Here is a 25564-nt window from a genome sequence, read left to right as displayed (position 1 = left end):
GCACTCACGGTAACAGCACGGTGCTTGGTTCACTCTCACTGCTTTGGTGGCAGTTCACATTTTCCTGTACCAGGGAGTACGTTCCGCTTTGCTTCTCTTCAAATACACTGCAGCCACCCACTAAGAGCAGCTGAGAAAGCACCGGCAAGTCACAAGACCCTTCAGTGAAGGGGGAGAAAAATCTTATGACAATTCAAGCTACTAAGCAGTGTTTTATTATGATATTTTCTTTTCAAAATATGCTTTACTTATGTTACTAGCTTACTGCTAATCCAGTAACAAATATTTTTTTTTTCCTAATTTCAGAAAGTTGCTGCTCAGGAAACCAAAAAGGAAGTTATTGCCTCATGACCTAAAACTACAGTGTCAAATGCAACAGAGGGAAAAAGTCTACTGAATAGCTACCGCATGTGCTCGCCTTGTTAAAAAACACTTTATTTTTAAAAAATGGTTATAATCAAAGTACAATGTAGCAAAAGTTACAAAGTTATGTATCCAAATTCTAAGCACCTGCTCTGAGAAGCAAATCCAAAATGAAATTCAGAAGCAAACTGCTTTTCAAAGTATTTGCACTGATCTGACATTATGCTCATTTCAGTAGTTAAAATTCAGATATAGAAAGAATCAATACTATGTACTTCAATGCAAATGTAAACTTTCATGTAAAAATGCTTTAGTAAAGTAACAGCTGTTGGGGAAAAAAGAAATAAAAAAGAGGCGAAAACACCAAAATATGCAATCAGAACAACACAGTTTTTCAGAGTACCGTATCATATAATCTACTATTTCAAATGCTTACAGCATTTGAGCCGTGGGAATAAACACAAGAGAGGCTTCAACATATTTAACCCAGATCTACAACCAACTTCCATAACATTTCAGGGCACTACATGTTTTCTTACAGCCACATCAACTAAGCAGACTAAATCATATCTATCTATATATATCTCAAAGTGTGATAAATCACATTATTTCAAATAATACCTAGCTAGATATCTATCAGATGATGATGGCATTTAACATGATCATTAACTATCTGGGACAGTATAAATAAACTAGAAAATGCAGGGAAATCTATAAAAGAAAAGAAAATGCTATTTACAATGTACAAAGCACTCAAGAATTTAAAATATGTTGTAAGGGCATTAGTGAATTATTCTTCACAAGTAGGAAAACAATTTCTTTCCACAGCTAGAAAAACTGAGGCACATGATATAAAAAGTGATCTGTGCAAGGCTACCTTTGCCTCTAGAATACCGAAAAGAAATTCTTAGACTTTGACTGTAGAGTTAAGATCTGCAAGTGAAGCACAAAACTAATCACAATCCCAAGTTTTGTAGCTAGCAGAAATATAAAACATTTGGGAATTAGTGGAAAACATGCAGATACTCATCTATAATAACTTGATTTTTTTTAAAACTATCAAAGCAAAGAAATTCATGTGTAGGTTCCTGCAAATCCTAAGCCAGCAGAGCTCTTCCTTTCCCAGCAATGATGGGGAAGTTGTGCTAATTGTGTTTTGTTTGTTCTGATGACAGGAAAGCCACGTGGCTTCTCTACGGAGATGGGTTACACGAACCTCTCTGCTCTCCCTCTAGCTGAAGGTATTCTCATTTAGGACATAGCTACGATCACATCAATGACACTAGATTAAATTTTCAAACTCCGTTTTGCTGTGAGGTTGTCCAGAACCTGGGTATTTTTCTTTTCCCCTCAAATATTCTCCAAGTGACATCGCAGATCCTTTGACTACAGGACTAGTTGTGGTTCTGAACAGCCTGGCTGAATATATATTGGAATGAACAGCAGACAGATGATGAACCTTTTTGATAATATAAATTGATATGTCATTACAATTAGGATGTTTCCCTTCAAGGACTACAAAACCATTCTAATATACTAAAAGCAGCGGTTTTGCCAATAACATGATTTATGGCTTAGTGAAATGCACTTGTCCAGCATATCGTAAAAGTGATAAAAAAAAAAAAAGTGGTATTCAGGAACTTAAGATACAATAGTCTGTAAAGCCAAACCAATCCTCCAGCACAGTCTGTTCTGGCTTTACAGAGCAACTTCTTTAGGGAATTAAACAAACTGGCTGACAGGCTTTATTTGCTTACATGTACAAGCTATCATTTCAAACAGGGTGAATAAGCCATCATTCTTCCTCATACCATCATTATCAAACTGATATGATATAAAAATTGGGTCCAGACAAGTGAACCTTTACAAAAATTTTATCTGCCTAAATTTGAAACTAAATGATCACTTGCACATGTAACCTCTTGTAACAGTTGTACCATGGAAACTCGAGATGGTATGACTTCAGAACTAAATGTTATAAAGCTTGTAAATGTAATATGTCTTTCTCTAATGGGCCTGCATAATGTCAAAGGAGTTGCAGTCTCAGTAGAAACATACGATATTGCTTCAATTTCAATACCAGAGAATAATCAGCTTTTGACCTTTCTTTTCTCATCTTCTGTATCTTTCTTTTATATTCATTACACCTGGTGATACTAGAAGCATCACAAACACAGGTTAGTCTAGCTACTGTACAGAAGCACTGATTATTACCAACTGTAGAGAACACCATAAAAGTTTGCTATAACATTCTGTGCAGTGGAATACAAATTCAAATTAATATAGGGGGTGGCAGATAGATTCAAGATAATAAAAAATCTCTAGAAATGAAAGGAAGCCGAGTAGCCACGTTTTCAGACTACATCCCAAATTATCTGTGCCCTACCTTTTCCACTATGTCTCTTCCAAGAGATTTTGCCTAATTCAAACGCCACTCTGAAATGCCAATCCCTCCCTAGCTAGTTCTGAAAATGCTGCATTACAGTACCAGTAAGATACAAGTTATCATCCTGCCAAGGGTTAAACAAAAGCGAAACAAAAGCGAAACAAAACAACATTAGAAGTTTGGCTTAAAATCTAAACGGATGTTTTAAACAAGAAAAAAAAAAAAATTTGATTTCCAGTTGATCGTTCATTAGATTTTGCCTTGAAAAACTCCGCCCTCAGGAACAAGACCAATTTCTCAAACGAGCTTTTTCCCCTAAAAGGAAACTGTCTTCATGCCACACACAGTTTTGTACACAGACAACTCATTGTGGCCTGTGAAATATACAATAATGCCTTCATGTTCTTGCCAGTAAAAGCCATACCAGAATTATATATGCACAATCACATATTTCTCCGATATAAAATTGTAAATTCAACATGGAGACTAGACATATCAAGAACAAGTACGATTGCCCAGTACTTTACCAAGCTAAAATTCTTGTCAGTCTATGCTATTCCAGTATTGCATCCATCAATATTCCTCCTTCTCAAATTTTTATGATTACAGTTATCATCAGAAGGAAGGTTTGAAAAATTTATTAACCACAGGAAAACAGAGAAACACATTCTCTGTGGAATGCACAAGGCCCACATATCAATCGTGGCAAATTTGGTATTTTAATTAGTGGAAAACTCTAGATATTACAGCTGTGCAACTCTAATAGAAGCTAATCAATGAAAAACACTGCAGCTTTTGCAAAGTGTGCTTACCTGGAGTACCACCTACTGTATTTAAAGCCTTAACATGCAGTAACACCAACAGATCTAAAAGCTTCTGCTCAGGATCAACATCACAGTCAAGAGCACCAGTGTCAGTGATGTCCTGGTGAAATTCATGTTATTAAATTACTTTACTTTGGAAGAGCTAAAGGCATTTGTAAAGGAAAGAAATATTCTTTAAATCCTTCCCAACCCCATTTCCCTCTTCAAAAATAGATTAGCAAGAGAAATAAGAGTTATCAGCTATAGATAAGGCTATACTTGTACAGTGAAAACTTGCTTTCCTTGTGGGTGCTCATGACAAAGGAGAAAAAAATAAAAGTTCCTTTCTTTAAAGCAGTGACACTAGATAGAACTGCAGATGTTTATAACCAAAAACTGTTAGGAAAAACTAATCCCTCACAAAGAAGAAGACAGCACACTGATAGAAATCTGAAGCGGCTTCTCCTTCCTGGCAATAGAGGCGATGGATGGCAATGTGTTTCCCAGAAAAACAATCACAAAAAAGTTATGGAGACCTCATTCCTGAATATATTTTGGAAAGCCTTGATTGAAGGCCTATGTAAAATGTCTTTCAGCTAGGATTTCTTTTTTTAAACAAGAAACGACCTCCAACTAAAGACTGTGCTCATTGCTTAATAATTTATAGTGGAAACACTGTCAACACCGCGCAAGTTACAGTGATGCTGTCTCAAGTTATCTACCACAGTTAGGATGAAGGAGGCATATCACAAACTATTGTTTGGCATTTACTTGGACTCCGTGGTGTCAGAGTATTAGAAATGAATACGCAGAATTCTTTAGAAAAAAAAATAAAAACACTTTTGCAAAGAAATTCAATCTCTCAAGTACATTAAGCATGCAAATGTAAGGCTGGCTCAACATGCCCGGGACTGAAATTTCCCTATCACTTCCTGTTCTATCACGAACCAACTCCTCTCAAGTTGACACTTCACTCGGCTTTTGACGTATCATTTCTTAACAGACCATATACTTTTTAAAACTTTGTTTCTTGCCTTTTTTACGCGGTTACACGAGTGGTCAATACCTAGCCCTACCAGTGTAACTCTAAGTGTTAAAACTTAAATGTTTAAGAGCTTCTCCACAGCACAGCGGCTGTTTTAACACCAGCATAACTACTGGTTGTAGTTCTACTAGAACCCAACCTAACTTCTACTCGTGTAAAAATACTTTATCAATAAAATGGCAAGTATTCTTACAAGTTTATGCCATTCACATACCCTCAAAATTCGCACTGGAATCACAGGTATTCACCCCACAAAGCCATTTGCGCAGAAAAAAAACCCTAAATATCTTGAAGCTCAGGCCTCGGGCTTGTTTTACTAAACAGATTCCAATTCACTGTGCTCACTCCCGTGTTTACAACGAAGGCATCCGCTTCAGAAACTGCTAAACCGGGGCCGCTGTGCACAACTTCCCCAGAGCCCGAGGGCGCTTTGGACACCCTGGGCACAGGGACAGGACCTAGACCCCAAGTTTGGGAAGCAGACACAACTCCCAAAGAAAACACGAGGCAGTTTTCACCCTCAATTACATGGGATTTGGTCTATGAAAGCTATTTATATACGGTAAGAGCCAGCCCAAGTAAACGCACTGAAATACCTATATATTTTGCATGAGGAGTTTTGTCTAAAGAACAAAACATCGCGGTTCGAATGAAACCCCATTTTAGTCTGAACAGGGAAGGGGGGAGGAAAAACCAGAACTAAAAGCCTGCACAGAGCCGAGGCTCCGGGACGGCTCCGCGGCCTGTGCTGATGTGTCACCAAGTCACCAGCTCATGCTCGGGTACCACCTGAGCGTCCCCGCGACCCTGCGGAGCATCTCGGAGCGCTTCCCTCGCTGCTCGAGGAGCAGGGGGACACGGGGACAGGGAATTTGAGGGGCAGAGGGAGCAGGAGGCGCCTGCGCTCCGCGCACCAACTCCGGCGCTCCCCGCCACAGGCATCTGCGGGGGCTAAAGGCCAGCGCAGCTGGGCCAAATCCCAGCCGCAGCTTCGGGGACTTCCCGGAGGAGATTTCCACCCCCTCGGAGAGCTGGTCGGGGGGAGGGGAGAAATAAAAGAGGACAAAAAAAAAAAAAAAAAAAAAGAACCAAGAGAGACAGCCGCGGGGCAGCGGGGGCGGCCTGCGGGAAGGGAAGGGGAAGCGCCAGGGGACCGGCGCGGCGCGGGGGGAGGCGGCGGGGCCGGCAGAGGGGCCGCTTTGTTCGCCCTCCCGCGGGCACCTACCGCAGCAGGAGACGACGAGGAGCAGGAGCTGCGCTGACCGCCAAGCCGGGGAGCCTCCTGCGCTCGCCCAAGGGGCCATAACACCAGCCCGCAGGGAGGCGACGAGGAGCCGGAGCTGCCGCCGCCGCCGCCGAGCCCCCGCCGCCGGGGGAGCCGCCGCAGGGGCCGTCCGCGCCTCGGCCCGCGGAGCTGGCGCCTCGGGGAGCGCTAGCGGCCCGCGCGCGCCCGCCTCATCCGCCCGCCCGCGGAGCCATGAGCCGCCGCCGCCGGCCTCGGCCTCCTTCCTGCCGCCCGCCCGCGCCGCTTCCTCCGCGCCGCCCGCCGCGCCTGCGCGCCAGCGGCCCGGGCGCATGGAGCCGCGCCGGCCGCCGGGCCCAGCCAGGGGCCGCCCCGGGCGGCGGGGGCGGGACCGCGGCCGCCCCGCTCCGCCCGCCGGCGCCGCGGCCGCCCCTTCCTTCCCCCGCGGCGCCGGTGCCACCCGCCGCGGCCTCCCCTTCCCCCGCGGCCCGGGCGTGCGTGGAGCGCGGGGCCGAGGAGCGAGGAACGGGCCCGCGCGCCCCGTTGTCGGCCGCGCCGTCCCGGCGGGCGCCCTGTCCTCCCCTTGGCCTGTGGGAGCTGCGTGTGCGAGCCCCGTGCCCTCAGCTCACGAGTGGGATTAAAAAACCCCATCAAACTAACATAAATACAAATCGCGGACCCCAGAGCTTCCTTGTGAGACTTGTGACTCTCCCCTGCCTCTCCTCTGAGCTGCTCGTAGGCAGTTGCCTCTCTCCGCTCACACAGACCTCCAGCGCTTTCGGTTGTCTGCTTGGGTAGCAAAACCGAGCAGGATTCACAACACGATGTCTATATTTAGCCAGAATTTTGCTGCGTCTCTTGCTTGGACCTGAGCATTTGTGTGCCCGGAGCCCTCTCTGTTCTACAAGATCAACTGAGCAACCTGAAAAAGCAAATGTCATTCCTTAGGAAAGCAAAAAAAAAAAAAAAATGCTCTCAGGATACACTGGGTCAAACCAGAGTGGTCTCCGTGGATGGGAAATGCTACTGAGAGTACTTCATGCTATTTCTGTGATATTTCTTCCTATCCCTCTGTATTTTCCTTTTTCATTTATTGTTCCCAACGGTCTGAGGAGTAAGAGGAGGGTATTTATGGCTTTTGTGGGATGGAGGGGGTGTTTGAAGGATGAGTATCACGAAGAAGATGAAGTACCAACAGTAATTACCAGAGAAAGACTGCAACCCAGGCAAGCGTGAGCGCTCCCCCATGCTCAGGACCTCACTGCATTAGACACAGTGTTGTAGAGTTTAGTAACCCCCGATGGATTATTTTTTGATGAGTTTGTCCAGTCATATTTTGGATTTAGGAACAATACATGACTGTTCACCTCTCAGAAGCTGTGAGTGTGCATAGAAAACTCACTCTTTAAGACAGAAGGAAGCACAGCCTTTACTTACAGGTTTATACAAAAAAACAGTTAGTAGTACTTTGGTTAACAACCATCTCTTTTTTTGACCTTTTTTTCTTTCTTTTTTTCCATTTTCTTTTTTCTTTTATTTTTCTCTCTCTCTTTTTTTTTTTTTTTTTTTTTTGCTTACAACTCCGAACAATTTTGTCACTGACTGAAACCCTCAGATCCTCTGTTTTCTATCCAACTTATGCCATTCCTCTTTCTGTTGTTAGTTATTAGCAAGGAGAGCCTGCAGAGGCTCTTAGGAAGCCTGATCTGCAGGCACGGAGGAGGACACGGCTGCTTTTCTGGGCAGATGCCACACAGGACCAATAAACGTGCGGGGACCTCAAACCCTCCCATGGTAATTACAGCTGTACTTGCTTTGTGCAAGTCCTTCCTGGAGCTTACTCAGGTCTGCCATATCCGGTAGGGGTAGGTCAACATTATAGAAACAAATCAGCACATGAACCCTCACCTTCCACTCCTCCCAAAGTTATTTTTATCTTTCCAGTTAAACCCAGTTTCTACCATACAACTTTACATTAAGTGTGATGTTGATGTGGTTCGCTTTCCATAGATTTTAGATGCAATACAAAGAAGAGAGCATTAATTATCTTTTCAGATTATAGCTTTTCCAAACAAGCCAAACGTCCTTCTGTTGGCAGAGCTTCCTGCAATCACTCAGGCAAACAAGTGGCCACTCTTTACCTTGTACCCAGATTCCTCACTGATGGCAGCAGAGATGGCATCATGGCATCGGCCGTGATCATCGTGTCCACGGATCTCAAAGATTTCTTCAAGGCCAAACAAGTAGATTGGGGAAGAAGGCATTGAATTTCTTTTGTCAAAAATGTCATCTTAAAGAGTAGCCAGCAAGATGCAAGCTACAATCAGTTCAGTTTTCACTGAGAGCATTTGACAGTTCTGAATGGGAAGAAAGCAGAACTGACAGGGAAAACACACACTTGGAGACATACAGTCATGCTCATCTGAGCCCTTGGTGCTCAGACAGCATGGCCAAAAGGTTAGAGATTTGTGATTTCCTGAAGAAGCCGCTTCCTCTTCCACCCTGCTGCGTGGGCAGCAAGACAGACTCTGTGACTGCCCCAGGCCTTGGTCTTTTTATAGCTTGGGCCAAGATGCAGCTGAAAGCGTAAGGACCCAGACCGAGTCTCCCAGACTGAGTCGCACCCATGCATGTGGGCTTTCCTGCCCATATTCTGCCCTTTGCTGCTTTCCCTCATTTTCACTCATTCTTCTGCATTCACTGCATCTTTGTAGCACTCCAATTTCAGCCTGCGTGGCATGGAAACAATCATCTTCTTTGCTTAAGGGACAAGCAGAGAGTATCGGTCAGTTTGATGGGTGCTTGTTTCAAAATATGGCCTGTCTGCTCACAGCGATGTTTCTGAGAGGAGCCTGAGTAAGCGTTGTAAAAGAGAAGTTTGAGAGACAACAAGAAGATAGTGGCGATGCAGCCCTTTAACCTGGACTACACGGAGAGTTTTGATGGGTAACGAAGGGTGATATGCAGAGGAGTCCTGCCTAGGTAGTAAATGAGCTTGGCGAGCAAAGGGTGAGATAAGAAAGTAGTGATCTAGAGAAATGGCCTCTGCAAGAGCAATGTGCCTGCATGGGAGAGAAATGGAGCTTGTAAGTCTGGGGAAGAGAATGTGTTAGTAGTTCAGATAAGACACTCAGGATGTCAGACAACATCTTCCCATGTAGCCCTCTTATCGGGTTCACCAAATCTATGAACTTTGAAATATCTGAAAAGAATTCTTTCCTGGCGCAGTTATCTGACTAAAAAGCCTTACTCCTTTTTTTGCTGCTCCCTTTATTGGCCTCTACCTACAGCTGTCTCTATCCTAATCTCTTTGATGTTTGTGGAAAAGAATATCCTTTCCCGGATGCCTGGAAAGTGCCTAGTAAATCACAGCCATAACCTTATATACATAAAATTCTAATCATGACTGCATATATATGTATATGTATATTTTTACTCTTATCCGAAAATGACTAATAAAAGTTTATTAATATAAGTAATTTTTAAGCTGGCACAGAAGTTGACACCATCAGTCTTTTATACATGAAGAAGTAAAGATAAAATATCCTGAGATCACACACATGATTTACCTTGGACCAGCCAAGACCGTCCTAACAGGCAGTTCTGAAGCTTGAGGCTGCCGTGCAAAGACACTGAAGCAGCTTCAGCAAGAATTATCGGAGAGCCACCGATGCTGACTATTTTTCCGGTGTGGTAGTTTTACTTTCAATGCTGTTTTCTTTTTAGTGGTTGGCTGTTGACAGTCACCTCAGCTTCGCTTCACTGCTTGCCACATGCACTTCCTTCTCTCCGTATTTACACTTCTTTTTTTCCTCTTCAAGCCCATTCCTCATCAGTTCTCTCTCTCTTTTGTTTGTCCCACCAGCCTATGCTGGTAGCAAATGCCACTCGCAGATTTAACAGCAGTTCTACAAGCCATTGCAGAGCTTCTCCCCAAGTCTTTCCTTTCTCTCTACTTCGACGGTCTTGGAGACAATCTTACACCGTGTCTCTCTGCTGAGTCCTGGCTGGGACCTCTAGGCACGATTGTAATACACAGTGAGACTGAGTAAAATCAAGATCTCAGCTCGCTGAAGGAACAATATGAAGTAACAGTAACTTTTCTTCATCCATCTTCTTACTTTCTGCCCTACCTCTCTGAGATGAAGTTATAAAAAATGTTGGTATTTTCAGTAACAGACTTTAATATCAGGTGAGACCTCTACCAAATCTAGGTTTACTTCAACTGTTTTTGTGGCAGAACTCAAATTCTTTATCACAAAAAGGGCATGAGGAGAATTCTAAATATTCTAATTTTATTATACTATTTTTTCCCAAATCACTCATTTATGAACTTAAAGCAAAAAAAAGTAAGTGGCAGAGAAAGTGGATTTCTCTGTCAGACTTGTATTTCTTTTGCAAAACAACATAGGAAGACTGGGAAAAGAATGGTTCATTTCATTTATTCTGATGTTTTCTTTTTTTTTTTTAGCAAAAAGAACCAGTTGTTTGCACAGCAGTTGTGTAAATGATGCTAACAAGTTCGATTTTTATTCAACATTATTTTGAACACCAGACCACAGCTATCTCAATCTAGAGCACCCTACATAACTTCACTGCAAAATGATGAAAGGTAATAGAAGATGGTGCCAAAAATGTCTGGATCAAGGCCATTGCGTTAAAAATATATAGCAGACATCAGCATTTGCTTGCGCTGTGCTGGTGCACATATTAGTATTGCTGTTGCATGCTGGAGAAAATACATCAAATATGTTATATGACCATTTATTTCCCTTGGCATTTATAAATAGTACTGCTGTGCCAGAGGCCAATCTGGAACAGAGTCCCGTTATGCTGCGGACTGTACGGACGCAGGACACGGTGTACGTTGTGCTCTGGAGAACAGCCCGAATAGAGCTGGGGTAGCGGTGAGCTGTGTCTGGAGCTGGTCACAGGGTAGCTGTGCTGCCGTGGCCTGGCCCCCACGTTCATTTTGTGCTGCACTAACTCTAGGATCCAGATTGGTTTCTTGGAACCGCTGCAGACACTTGGAATAAGACAATACTCCTTTTTTCCATGCTTTATCCGTTTGGTACTGTATGTATATAAGCAGTTTGTAAATTCTTTGGGGTCGAATCTAAACAGATGAACTGGATTCCCAGTGGGGGAAAGGGATTTGTATACTGAAATTCATGTGCCTAATCTAACATATGTTTTCTTATCTTTTATTGAATCTGGACTGTTTCTTACATGTTTCAGATACTGTGTGTTAGCTGTTCTCACAAATATCTTATGTTCGACTGTGTTCAGATTAAATTGTGAGTTCTCGTCACACACTCTGTCCTTTCACAGACAGTAATAGCACTTCTGTCATATGCTACGTGAATTGCTGTTGACATTTTTTTCTTAGTTTTCAACATTTCTGGAAATGTCACACAAGCCTTTCGCTTTGTTAATACAATCCAAAGAAGTAACTCCAATTTGAAATAAGCTGTGTGACAAAGTGTGACCTAATTCAGCCTGCGAGCAACACTGTGAGGCATAATGCTTAGGTGAGCACCTAGAATATGTTAATAACACAGGTGTTAAGACTGCTTTTGTTCTTTCCTTACTGTTAACTAAAGCAGCTTAGATCTTACTGTGACAATGCAGATCTAGACGGCAAGCAGAAGTACATATCCTATCTGTAACTGTAATGCTGGTCCCAGCAGTGGCATAAGAATCACTATATTAGCATTATTTTACTGCAGTATTTCTAGTGCGCTTATCTAGCGCACAGATGCTAGATAAGCATCTGTAGTTACCTAGCCAGGTTGAATGGCATCAAGAGATAGGAGAGGATCCCAGTCTGTATGCATGTCACATCACAAAAGAAAATCTGATCTTTCCCTCCAGTCTCGTCATTAGACACGTAAAGCTGCTCTTAGCAGCTGTTTCATTACCTTTGGATTTAGCTCTTGAGGACTAAGCAGAAGGATCTGCTTCTTGACGCCTAGAAGAAAATTCTTCCACTGAAAGCTCTTTCAAAAATAAGTTTTTTACACATAAATCATAGAATCACAGAATGCTTAAGGTTGGAAGGGACGTCTAGAGATCATCCAGTCCAACCCCCTGCACACGCAGGGTCACCTAGAGCACGTGGCACAGGACTGCGTCCAAGCGGGTTTGAAGATCTCCAGAGAAGGAGACTCCACAACCTCTCTGGGCAGCCTGTTCCAGTGCTCTGGCACCCTCACTGGGAAGAATTTTTTCCTTAAGTTCCTGTGGAACTTTTTGTGCTTCAGTTTGTGGCCATTACCTCTAGTTCTGTCAGTGGCCACCAGTGAGAAGAGGCCAGCACCATCCTCCTCACTGCCTCCCTTGAGGTACTTCTAGACACTGCTCAGGTCCCCTCTCAGCCTTCTCTTCTCCAGGCTGAACAGGCCCAGCTCAGCCTTAAAACTATACACTTTACTCTATAAAACATTATAATCAATTCACAAGAAAACTGAGTGTAGGCTAAGATATTTGTAAAAAGAATTCAAATAATTTTGAAAAAATATCTAATCATAGAAAGACCAAAACTGTTACCCTTTCACTTTACGCTCTTCCAATTACCATTTCACTCTACCTACAGAAGCTGGTAGTATCCCTGATTTTTAACTAGGCTGTATTAGAAAGCCCTCCAGCTGGCCTGCGCACACATCCCACCTTCTCATTGGTCACTAAGAGAGAAAAGCATGAAATCTAAAATAGTCAACTACTTGTAACATACAGTACAAAGATCTAACAAACAGGCTAAACTCTGGTTTTGTTGAAAACTAGACAGGGCCGAATGGAAATGCAGCCAATGTGATATGTGATATTGCCCAATTCATTTTTTTTAATCTTTTGTTGGATAAAGTTAATCTTTCGTCACAGTTCCAGATCAGTTGTTTATCTGGTGCACCCATAACTTCCAAGGAAGGACTTTGAGTTGGAGGGCAGGATCTCAGCTCGTGACTCGAGTGCACTCTGGCTCATTCCTTACTAAGTGCCAAACCTTATTTTTTGCTGTTTTCCAATACTGTGACTGGATTGCTTTGTTTTTCTTACACAGTGGCAGCTGGAATGCTGCTGTTGTAAATTTTTAACAGATTTCCTTTGGCTTAACTTTAGCTAATACCATTTAGTAGATGTGAGCTGCAAATACATATGCATACATATGTGTATGTAATATTTGTGTATATATGTGTGTATATATACACATATTATTAAACTTCCACTCTTATCTAGGTACCTTAATCTTAATAGTGGCTATTCCAAGTAATTCACAAGTCATTCTGGATCTCTCCTTCCCTTGCCTCAAATCACATGGTTATTTTAAAACCATAAGACTCTCAAATAAGACTTGGCATATGACTTGTCTCATAAACCTTGGCAATACCATCATATGCTCTCACTTTTAAACTACGTAATTAACAGCACGTTAAAAATGCCAGGTCTTTGCAAAGCTCTGCAAGTTCACATGAAGAATTTTTAAACTGAGAAGCCAGTATATTTTTTATTTACAAAGTTACTTTATAAAGCATTCTAGTCAACTCTGCCAGTACTATATTTATTTACAATCTACTGCACAGGCTTACCTTTATTTCTGAATTTAAATCTATATTAAATTGTACAGATTAGTGCATATTCATAAAAGTACGCATTAGCATATTCAAGTGCCATATTCAGTAATATGAATGAAAATAGATTTTTATGGTGAATAATTCAGTATATGCATTACACATTTTGACAGAGTACCTTCAATTAAAGAAAGACATTGTGCAATTTCAGTAGTCAAAGCAAGACATACCATCGCTTTTTTTTTTTTTAACTATTTCTTCGTCTTTTAATTAAAGGAAAAAGTAAAAGTGAGATTGAGAAGATAGGTGGTAAATTATGGTCTGGATGTCTAAATCCCCTTTGTATATCAACCCATCTGCTGCAAATAAGCAATATTGGAATATGTGTAGCTGAGGAGACTGTCTTGAAATCTCTGTTCCCCAATAGCTGCTGAGATCAGTGCATTAAAATCAGTGCTTCTGAGAAGCTCTATGTCTCTTTCCCGCTCTTTCAACACAGTAAAAAATGTCTTTAATGACTCGACTCAGTTGTTTTACATTTACATTTTCATCTGTGCCAAACAGTTTTGCACTTTATGTGACATTGCCTATTAATTGTAAATGATGCTTTCAATGTATTCCTGTTAAGACTTGTAGAAATATTTGAGTACGGTTTTAAAAGCAAAATGTACACCAAGTGTACAATAACACTGAAATATTTCTCTGACAATATTCAGAGATTTTAGAGTTACAGGCCATATCATGAAGTGCAGGAATTAGCACCGTTTCCCAGAGCAAATGAATCTCCGCTGATACCAGGTTCTCCTGAAATCACTCTTGGCTCAAGTTTGAAATTCTCATTTATAAAAAGTTCAACCATTTGATGAAGTTTGGTCTTCTGCAGACAGGCAGATTGCTTTTTTCATGGGGAAGAAAATGCTGATGACTAATAGCCAAAGGGGTTTGTTTGTTTGTCACAAACAGCTGCTTCTAATATACCTCAGACTTAAATTAGTGTTGCAGTATCAACAAGGAGGCGAGCAGGAGGACAAGGAGATCCTGAAGGGCAGATTTCCAGCACCAGAAAACCCACTAGTAGTGGATTCAGATGCAATCTGATGCAATAGCAATGAAGTTCACTGCAGTCATTTATTATATTGTCCTTTCCCTCCAAATGTGCAGAATGCTTTTCTACTGAGCCTGCATAATTGCATTGCAGGGGATATATAGGACTCCTGGAAATTCTGGCAGCTAGGACATTTCCTTCAGAAACAGCATGCAGGGCTCTTGAAATTCAGAAAAGCAGTTTGTAATTTCTCGCAGTGTTCGAGTCTTACTTGTTTATTCACAACTGTGCAGGTCAAAAGGGCAGAGACAAAAGCTCTGTCAATAATAAACTCTCCGTCATTATCCACAGCCCTGTCACCCTTGACTGGTCTGCGCCACAGAAACGCAGCCAGCTGACAGTGAGACATCACTCTTTTTGTTTCATTCTCCCCCAGTCCCTTATTCATCACAGATCTAGGGCTGAAAGAATAAAAATTAAGGGAGAGACATTATTTCCTCGCACTTAATCTGTGTGTCCAGAGACAGTACACACCCTGGCCATCCTATTAATCTCTAAATCCCCTAAACAGATAAGGCTTTCTAGACAAGCTGTTGTAGACGCTGAGGGGATGATGAAACTCACTTGGTTGCTCTCTTGGAAGACTACATCTTGGAGATATATATATATTCATATTTGCTTCCACATTCTATTTTATATATATATATATATGTATATATATATATATAATGCAGATGCAAACTCTGTCTCGGGCTAGCTGTTTCTTCCTACAGGAGGAGATAAAACCTGTTGAAAAAAGGGACGAAACTACAAAACTTTGTTCCAGCAATGTGGGGCATGGAACAACCTGTCATGACGACCTCCTCCTTCACTGCTGTAGTGAGCGTACTGGTTTCTCCTGGCCAAGAGGAAATCAGGAGACATTAAGGAACACCTTAGAAAAGCAAAGGGTGTTGAAATCTCCATGTTCTGCTGCAACTTTCCTTTGGAATCTACCGCTCTGCACATTGCTTCCTCAATTCCTGCTCTTCCAACCAGTAGTACAGAGATGTGCAACATATCACTTGTGTTTTGGGCTGCTGTCTTCTCCAGCTGCCCATTATGCAGACCCACACTAAGGTCAAACCCTCAGTGCAGAGAGTTGGACAGTCCAACGTACCTGTAAGATCTACTGTGCTCTCCTTTGGCAACAACTGGTGGCATTTAGGCTTTGCCAGAAAGGAGAAAAACAAAATAAAAGAAAGCAAACAAAAAGGATGGCTAAGAATATTAGAAGATTGGAATGCAGGTGTCAGGACTTTCTTGGGATCTGTCACAAACTGTCCTTGTTCAGACCTGATACTAAATCAAGAGAGAACTTTTTGACTCTGCCACAGCCATCCTCATTAATACTGAAAAAAATCAAAGTCTCTCTGGAGGTTTCTTTTGAAGGTAAAGAATGAGCTAATGCCCGTTTTCCCAGCTTCCCCACTTAAAATGTGAAGACTTCATTGATAAGGAGTTTCACTGCAAGACTGCAAGGGCCAACAGTGCAAAAGATTTGGATTTCAAGCATGCTGTAATATACACATAGTAAACTGGAGTTTAAAATTGCCCCTAAAATGGATGGAATCTATGTCTGGGAATTCAGCAGGTTCCTGGGACAACTTGTGAATAAAAAGCTTATCTACTTTCTTTTCAGAAAACCTAGGACAGTACAGAAGCACAAGGTGCATCCGCGAGACAAGGTCCACGGGCAGTAGGGGTGTAAAAATCCTGCATCAAGAGATATGGTTACATTTAATGGTTACATTTTGAATGTAACCCTTAAACTTCACGTCTTAGGAAATGCATCACATGTATAGGCGACCACCAAAATCTTATGTGTGGAATTTTTAGCTGTTTACTGCAAATTACTTTTAAACTGTGTTTCACTAGGTCTTCAAGCTCCTTTCTTTGACTCTTCATTCCCTCCATCCAAGAAAATGCCCTACCTTCTAAGGAATACATACATACATGTATATTCATTAAGGGAAAAATTAATTTGAATTTCAGTCCACTCAAAAGTGAAGAAAACTTAACTATGAGTGTGCATACAGCCTTCATTCTGTCCTTGTGCTTGTTCATTACACGGCATTCTCTGCATAGTAAATGGACATTTATTCTCCCATATTTCTTAGGTGACCAACAGATTCCCAGTGTCAAAAGTTTCTTTTCAAACCTGTTGCTAATCTGTTCAACAGGCTCCATTAGGAAACTATATGTGTGGGATAGAAACTCCCTTGACTAATAAAAATAATTAGGCAATGAAGATTATGTCACTCTATCTGGTGATCTGACAGGTAAGGGAATACACAAAGAAGTAGAATATATACACAAGGCCAAGTATTGAAGATATGCATTCCATAGTCTTCAGGGTATTAGCTAATAAAATTACTAAATGACTAGTAATTATATTGTATAAGCTAAGGGAGAGCTAGAATCTTATCTAAGGAGTTGAAAATGAAAAGATAGTCTGATTAAAATTATAGTTACATATATATATATATGGAAATGCTAATAATTACAATTTGCTAAACATATCTTGAACTATAGTAAACTTAATTAAGGTAATAAATAAGAAAATCTGTATGTGTCTACACTGCTGTGACTCATATTAACAAATCACAGGATGCATATTAAAAAGGCATATGATGCCTTGATATTTTTGTTCAGTTTTTGATCATGTAACTACTGGATACAGTTATAAAATATTGTGGAACATCAGAAGTCCAAAGCCAATGGTTACACGTGTTTAAGATCCCTCACTACTAAGGCAGTGCAATGATGAATAGTAAAAAGTGAACTTGGCTAATAACAAGGGAAGAAAACCATCATAAAAATCCAGTTTTGATGGCAATTTTGAAGAAATCTTTCCCAGTGCCTTTAAACGGCATCGGTAGAATTTTAGATGAAGTCAGCAACAAAATAAGCATAAACTCCTGTGGGAGCAGACAATATTTCATGCTCTTTTATTCTTTCTACATTATTATAGCACATTTCTTGCTGTGACATTTTAGGATCTTGTTGGGGATTATGGAGATGACCACCATGGGGTCTCTCATCTGGTCCCCCGGGGCAGAAATGAATGTGTAGAGGGTCTGAAATGGAAACACCCTGCCAGGTAACTTGGTTACTTTTTTATTGAAAACCTGGAATGCATGGGAATGCAGAAGGTGAAGTCTTACCTGGAATGGGACAAATACACCACGTTGCTCCATAATGCTGCTTTTGGGAAGGCTGCTTTATGCTGGCATATAGGGAATGCCAAGAGAAGGGTCCAAGCCCATACCTCTCCTTATCAACTTAACTTCACTTGTGCTTAGATCTTGTTTTGGATGGTGTTAGCAACTAGCAGCTGCAGGCAAAATCACATTTGACTTTCACAGCATCGCCCTGGGAGCCTTCCAACTGTCAGAATATCTGACCTATATTCTGTCCTCTTCAAAATATTTGAACTATTAAGAACCTTTCTCTCAATACATTTTTAATTCACACGAGCGTCTTGTGAATTATACTGCAGAATTTATGAGCTTTGCCACAGGTAGAATGACTACTTGTATCTTTTTAGCTTGCTCGGTAAACAGGCCTTTAACATTAATTACAAACCCAAAAAAAAAAAAAAAAAGTTAACCTTTGCAGAAATATAAAGGAATTGCACAATGCCTTAATCAGATAAATAATGTTTGAATCAAGAGACTGGTAAATTGAAAAATGTAAAACTTCTGTTAGATAACTAATGTACTATTTGATCTATAGTCATAATTTTTAAGAAAACAAAAAGCAAAAATCTGATTCAGTGGCTCAGAATTTCAGCAATCAGACAATAAAAAAATAAAGGAAAGAAAAGAAAATGCCAATTTCTTAAGTTCGGTAGACTTTAAAGGTATGAAATGAAAACTTTCAAACTATGTCTAATAAATATTCAGTTTCAATGATGTCCTTAGGGATTATCTTGGTAGCTCTGCAAAACATCAAAATAACAGATCAGTCAACTTATGTTTTATAAATTCGAAGAGTGTTGATAATAGATCTGGTGCATAGATCTTCACATGCTGTCTTTCACTGATCTGAAGACAGAGAGCAGGCATAATTTTTCCCAGTGTAGCAGACAACATTTTATAAAGGAATTCAGCAGACTAAACAGTCAACAAAATTTGACCTTAGCAAGAAATTTAAACACTCTCATATTTAGCTGTTACAACTATTTAAACATTTGGCTTGTGTGGAATACACTTCCTGCGGGAAAGAACAAGCTCAACATTATTTAAAAAACAGCAGTATTCTTATCAGTGGAAAATCTAGAGAAATTTATGCCAAGAAAATTTTCCGTAAAAGAACTTGCAGGGACATTTTCCTCACCATGTAATATATTTTAAGTCAACATTTTTCATTCTTGTAACCACAATGAAATCTTAATTAATAATTTTAAATAATAAATAACTAAAATATCACATATGTCACTCAACTAATTATTGATATATTAGTGGTGAAATAACAGGCCTGTTTTTCGGCAGCTCTTCCAGTTAAAAAAATTCCTACTTTATATAAATACATTTGATGACAACAGATTCAGAAATGAAATAGTAATAAAACCACATTACAGCTTGGTTTGTAGCCTATATTCTTCAAAGTTTGCTAAATTCCTTGTATAAACAGTAATAGATTAAATATTATCCATTTAAAATTGAAAAAAAAAGATTGTATGTAAAAGTTGTCAATATTATTATGCCAATGCCAATATTATTGTGAAGTAACATATTTACTTCCTTTCTCTTTTTGATTTTTCCCACATTTCCTTTCAACAGAACCGAGCTGAATTTCTTCCCTCAGGAATCTTCACGCTCAAGCTTGCTTTAAACATCAAAAAAAGTCCTATTATACTTTTTAAGAATCTGGATCTATAAATATTTTGAAAAAAATAAATAGCCCACACTACTATTTGGGTCTTGGTGAATCAAGGGTTTTCCCAAGCTGTGGTCCAAAGCGAAGCTCCAGCTCTGCCTTTGGAGTGCCCACACTTCTTCCCAAACTTCTGTTCCTTTTCATTGCACATGCACAGAGGAACTTCCTTTTTCTTTTGAGAGGATACATTGTCAATTGGAATGTAAATATATATTAAGAAATTATTTTAATAAGTACATCAGCTTGAATGACCAGTGTTATTCTTTCCTTTTGCTTTTTGGAGATGTTAACCACAAGCTAACATAAAGAAAAATAAATTTCTCAGGTTTGAAGTTACCTAATTTTAGAAGGAAGATATTTATGCTGTTATGCTGGCAGAAGACAGTGTTTACCCTTAGCAAAATCCCTGGCCAGAGTCCATGGGTAGGCAAGGCGGCCTTCGTTCCTGCAAAATGAAGGAGCGATTGAACGTGCAATGAAAGGCCAGACGCCAGGGTGGCTTTGCCTGAGCACAGCCAAAACTTGTGGGCTAGGAGGCTGCCCGACAGCACATACCTGCAGACCAAGGGCAAAAAGGGCAGGACGAAGAAGCTGTGAAGCTGCATCTACTGCTATTTGCCCTGAGCATCCACACAGACAGCACGCTGTATGGATTTCTTTGTAAACAAACCGAATTTCAGCAAAGAAAGACCTTACTGTAGAAATCAATTTCCCCCACAAGCAGAATAATTGAGCTCAGCTCTGAATACTGCCTAAGCACTCAAGTCGAAAGGCAACAAGATAAAGCTTTGAGTTTGGCAGAAAGGTTACTAAAAGGATCTTTTCAAGCCTATTCTGGAGCATTACAAAACTTATTTCTTCTCCAGTCTTTTCCCCAGTGTTTGCTGCCACCCTCCTCAGAGGTTCCTTTCTCACTGCGAGTATGTGAAGAGGAAATCACTAAAAATAGTCTGTCTTTCTACAGGAGATCTCTTTCATGCCTGTCAGGTTTCAAAGCAGTGCCCAACTACGGATAATGTGGGAAAATAATCCCTAACAAGCTGGAAATTGGTGGCAAATAAATGGGTGGAGGCATAAGAGAAGAACTCTCTTACCAAGAGTCTTTGCATTCTTTTTGGAAGTCATATATTCGACCCTGGTTGTTTTTGAAGGGGATGTATTCCTAGCATGGGAAACTTAGAAGATGCTATGTATTTTGATGTTTTAATTAAACCCCATATCCAGAATAGATTGTTAAAGGAACATTGTTATGCAGTATGTTTCTTTGTAGTTTATTTCAGGATTAAGACTATCATGCAACAGTCAAAAGAATACATTATCTTCTGGATGCATGGAGGTTTAACAGATCTCACTCACACAGATGTGAACACCCTGTAACTTCACCAATGGCAGTGAAATTTCTCCACAAGAGCTTGCATCAGCTTGTATCCTTAGATGTTTAAATCTAAGAATGGGTCTTCACAACTGAGACAATTTGTCAATGGTATAAAACACTGTGCTTTGTATTTGTTGTTTGTTACATGAAAGGTTTTTCCATTAAGGAAAGAGTTATTTTTCTTTAGTTACACTTGTATTTTAAGTTTGGGGCATGGGGTAAATAATAGATAGTATATATATAAACTGAATAAAAATAACAGTTGCATTGTGAGTTATTTTGTTCTAATTCTTGTTGGAAGCATTTCCTCCATCCCAGTCAGTAACCATAAATCACTTCCTATAATGCTCTGGTAGTTTTAACAAGTACAGCACAGTAGCCAGTGCTGGATTTCACTCAGTGTCCCTGAATCTTAAGCAGCGTTGCAAAATGTTAAGTTGCAAGATAACTGACTAGCTTTCTTAATACTCTTTTGGGAGATTGAGAATTAACAATGCTTCTCACCTTCCTCTTCACACTCCAGCAGAAAAATGCTAATTTACTGTTAACCTAGTCACAGTTGCCTCATGTTCCTTTTTCTCCATTTCATAATTTGTACGGGAACTATGTATCTTTAGTGGAAAAGCAGTTGGAGTTATCTTCAGTACAGATTCTATTCACAATACTTTTAAACAGATTTTGTACAAGAGAGACAGGAAACTTGCAATATTCAGGAGGACATAAAAGCACATTTTAGAATTACAGTGCTTTCCCATATGATCTTGTTCATAACTTACTGATGCTGTATGGCTAAGTTCCCAACTACAGTTGTTTATCACCTGACTCCTGAAAAAGAGCTGAATTCATTTCTATTAGCACTACCAGTGGCAATATGCACTGAGTAGGTGAGTTTATGCTGTTGGATTGAATTTCTTGCAGGATACCTAATCACAGGCTGGTGCATGTGGACTGGGAAACAATTTCGCTTCAAAATAAAACTTCAGCATGGAATATATTCAGTTTCCTGACAAAAATCCTCGTTCTGGAGCAGCTCAGCAGATTTACTCTTGTTACCAGAAAGCTTTTAAACCTCAATCTTGACTGAAAGGCCATTGCCAACCAGACCAACCGTCCTGTCAAACCACATCTGAAACACGGTGCCAGGGGTCCCCTTGGTGCAAGACAGCATTTATGGGACTGGGAAATACAGAAAAAAATGCAGAAATACCTGCTGAGGTATTTCTTTGGTCCTGGGGAGGACCAAGAGGACTGATTCAGACTCTTCTTGGTGGTACCCAGTGACAGGATGAGAGGCAATGGATGCAAACCGAAACACAGAAAATTCCACTTGAACATAAGAAAACATGTCTTCACTGTGGGGGTGGTTCAGTCCTGGGACAAGTTGTCCAGAGAGGCTTTGGAATCTCTATCTGTGGAGATACCCAAAACCCAACTGGGCTTGGGCCTGGGCAACCTGTTCTGCCTGATCCTTTTTGAGCAGCACGGTGGGATCAAATGATTTCCAGAGGTGCCTTCAAACCCCAAGAAATCTGTGATTCTGTAAATTCCGGAATTTATGAGCATGATTTCTAGAGGGAATGTATTAAAAGATTTCCAGGCCAAGAAAGAGATAAAGATAATGAGATTTTTGCCTTTTGGGTATAGATACCTCAAAGGGCACAGCAAAAGAGCAGATCTCCCTGTGGACAGGGAAATCCAATGCTCATAAGAGGGACAAATTCATCTTCTACCTGATATAAAGATATTTCCGCTGCTTTGTTTTGCCTTGTTTTTTTGCTGAACTGGAAAGAAAAGACTAATCTCAGAGCAGTCAGGCTCTGTCTGATGCTACAGTAATTCAGGGCCTGAGATCACGGCCAGGTTCATTCTTCTGCTGCTAGAGTGCAACATGTAGCCTGTGATGAGGCAATCAAGGCCCGTTCTTCTGCTGTTTATGGGAGTCAACTAAACGCAGAAGAAACAGAAAATGCTTTTTCCTCTTGAGGTTTTGTGCACGCTGCTGATTGCAACAGATGTGGCAGGACAAGTGGTTCCACTAGTACATTTTGGTTCCTCTACTCTAAAACTGCTCTAAGCAGATGGGACACCAGACCATCCTTGATTGGAGACTTGGCCAAATAGTTCCTAAACTATAATGGTTTGCAGAGCTGTAAAATAGCATGTGATGGATTCAAAGTTTAATAACATCAATATAAGGTGCCAAAAGGAGTCAGAGCCTATATGTGCTTGTCCATTGTTGTTCAAACTAAGCTTGCAATAAAGTCATAGCAAAATAGAAAGATACAGATACCAACATTCATATGCAGAGGGGAAAACATTCTCTAATAGTCTAACAGAACACACATCTGCATTCAGTTCTGTTATCTATGCAGTCACAAAACAAAAAAAAAGATGCTGATAAATAATGCTGTTTGTGCATGATGTGCAGGAGTGTACGGTCCTAGCAGCAGTTGCTGCTGTCTCATTATCCAACAGCAGTTCTCTCCAGAGATGCTGTCTTGAGCTGTGGACACGACTGGGTAGCACGCTGCCAGCAGCAGCCTGCCAGCTGGCATAAACAGCATTAATTCCCTTTGATATTGGGGAAAAGGAAAGCCTGGGTGAGTTGGGAGCAGGCATCCAGCTTCAGGTCTCCCATGGCTTGCTGTCAGCCTTTGCACCAGGCAGCATCGTTGTGCAGATGCTTAACAGGTGAGGACATAACTTGAGTAGTGGTGACTGCGGGAGCGGGTGCGGATGAGGAAATGGGGGCACTGGAAGAGCCTGCAGGGCCTAAAGATCCGTGGGACACAAACTAGAGTCTCAGTGTGTCCAAGGTGATGTGACCGGCATAGAGAGAGGAGGTACCGTAAGTAGGTGAACAACAGAGATGGAAGTTAGGCCAGAGAACTAGTGTTACCACCAAGCACCGCACAGACATAGCCCACATCACTGTCCATAGTGTTGCAGGCTCTCCCACCTTCCCAAGCCAGTAAATGTTTAATTGGAGTAAGGCCTGATGAAAAACTGAGGAAGCTTCTAGATTTTGGGCTAATTTTAAGCAGTATTCCCTTCTCCACCCCAATTGCTTCCTCTTACACACGGAAGAAACAGACTGAATTTTAGCAGGCTTTAACAGCCTGGTTTATAGCACCACATTTCCTCAGATACAATAGGTAATTTCATTGCAGCTCAGATTTTCCTGGTGCAAAGGAAACATTTAATTGCTCACATGTATTTTAATGGTTCTGTTTTTAACTGTCAACCTCATTAATGTCAGAATACTATAAAGACATGCAAAATCATTTTACAAGTAATCATTAGTAATTTAAATGTTCAGAGGCAATTTTCTAAAGCACAAGTGTAGGTTTTCAATTTTCTGAGAATCTCAGACTGCATCATTTTATGAGATTGGAGACACACTATTTTATTGAGCTTGGAAATAATATCAGTTCTATAAAACAAATAATGAAACTTGCTTTGATGAGAAGCATACATCTTGTCAACTCCCATATTTTTCCTGTAATAAAGACCAAAATCATATGTTAATTGTATTCACCATGTCATCATCTTTATCTCATTATCATATTTAACATGCTTTGTTCAAATATTTTGGATTCCTAGATCCCTAAAGCCAAACAATAACTTCTATGAAAACAAAATAATTTTAGGAATATGATGAGAAACAAATGAAATCGCAGCAGGGCTTCTGCTGTGCTTGTAATTCACTTTCTCACTGAGTATGACCAGCTCTTTGCGTGTTGGGCAGGAACGCAAAGGACAGGACCTGCCATGTGCTCAGTTAACAAACATTGGGCTGGTGCGGCTGGTTGTTCCTGGTGACGAATCCTTTTCCTCTCCAAATATGTTAGGAAATCAGTAGTCTGCTAATTACAAAAGCAGTGACTCATTGCACTGGTGATCTTCCCTCAGAAATCAGTAACAGGGTATAGCAGCATCACTTGTTATTATTTTCCTGCATTATCCAGCGGTTGTTGAATAAGGCAGCCTGGCCTTTCAAACTACCTCGAACTACTGAAATAATTAAATGTGCAACAGGTTGAGACCTCTGAGTGGGGAGAAAAGCTGGTGGAAGGGCTATACGGGTTGATGCAAGAGATGGAGAGTCAGGCTGTCTCTTCCTTTCTCAGTCCTAAACTGATTCGATCCTAAATCAAATCACCCTTGACATTGTTTTCCATTTCCTTTTCTTGGAGGGATTCAGAGAATCCAGTAGCCTGAAGCAAGAGCTTAGAGAGCCAGATCACAAGTCAAGACTTGTTTACTGCAGCCATTTTCTATAAAGACTTTCAGCACTTTCTGAAAAGGTTTTCTTGTATTTTCCAGCCAGAGAAGCAAAACTTATCCTAAAGAACATAAAATTTCCCCCAAATACTTGAAAAGATGCAATTTACAGTAGACTGCACTTTGATGTCTGAGACTGGCAGAAATATTTTGTTGTTTTGAACATTTTTATTGTTTTTGCTTGGTGTTACCAGAGGTTGGTGTTACCAGAGTTTGGTGTTACCAGTTTGAATCTACTTGACTTCAAAGTGGGAGTACCCAGAAGAGCCTCCAGACATACAGGGCAACGTGGCATGAACACAAAATAATCTGTGCGGAGCAGAACAAATCATACTCCTAAGCCAACCCTACAAACATAGTAGATGATGACACAGATTGCACTGAGCAGAGATTTTGTTCAAAAAGGGAACCTAAAACTCAGAGTGAAATGAGGAAGAGGAAGGTGAGCTGCAGGTGTGTGCTGAGGTGGTTGCATTTAGCCTGTGCCCTATGGAAGACACATACGCCTCAAGAAGGTCAAGTTGTAAGAAAG

General features: G+C 40.8%; 1 protein-coding gene across 1 annotated transcript in view; it reads right to left on the bottom strand.

Moving 5' to 3' along the window:
• The window catches only part of LRP12 (LDL receptor related protein 12), a 48692-nt gene extending 42767 nt beyond the window's left edge, over nt 1-5925 (bottom strand). Inside the window, exon 1 of the mRNA XM_088529793.1 lies at nt 5823-5925. Coding sequence (XP_088385919.1) covers nt 5823-5901 — 79 coding nt within the window. The 5' untranslated portion in view covers nt 5902-5925. The remainder of the gene's footprint in view (nt 1-5822) is intronic.
• Between the last annotated feature and the right edge of the window lie 19639 nt (nt 5926-25564).

This window comes from Tinamus guttatus, unplaced genomic scaffold (genome assembly GCF_059628265.1).
Source record: "Tinamus guttatus ecotype Peru unplaced genomic scaffold, ASM5962826v1 Tinamus_guttatus_pri_ptg000346l, whole genome shotgun sequence".
NCBI lineage: Eukaryota > Metazoa > Chordata > Aves > Tinamiformes > Tinamidae > Tinamus > Tinamus guttatus.
This window is presented reverse-complemented; position numbering and strand designations above follow the sequence as displayed.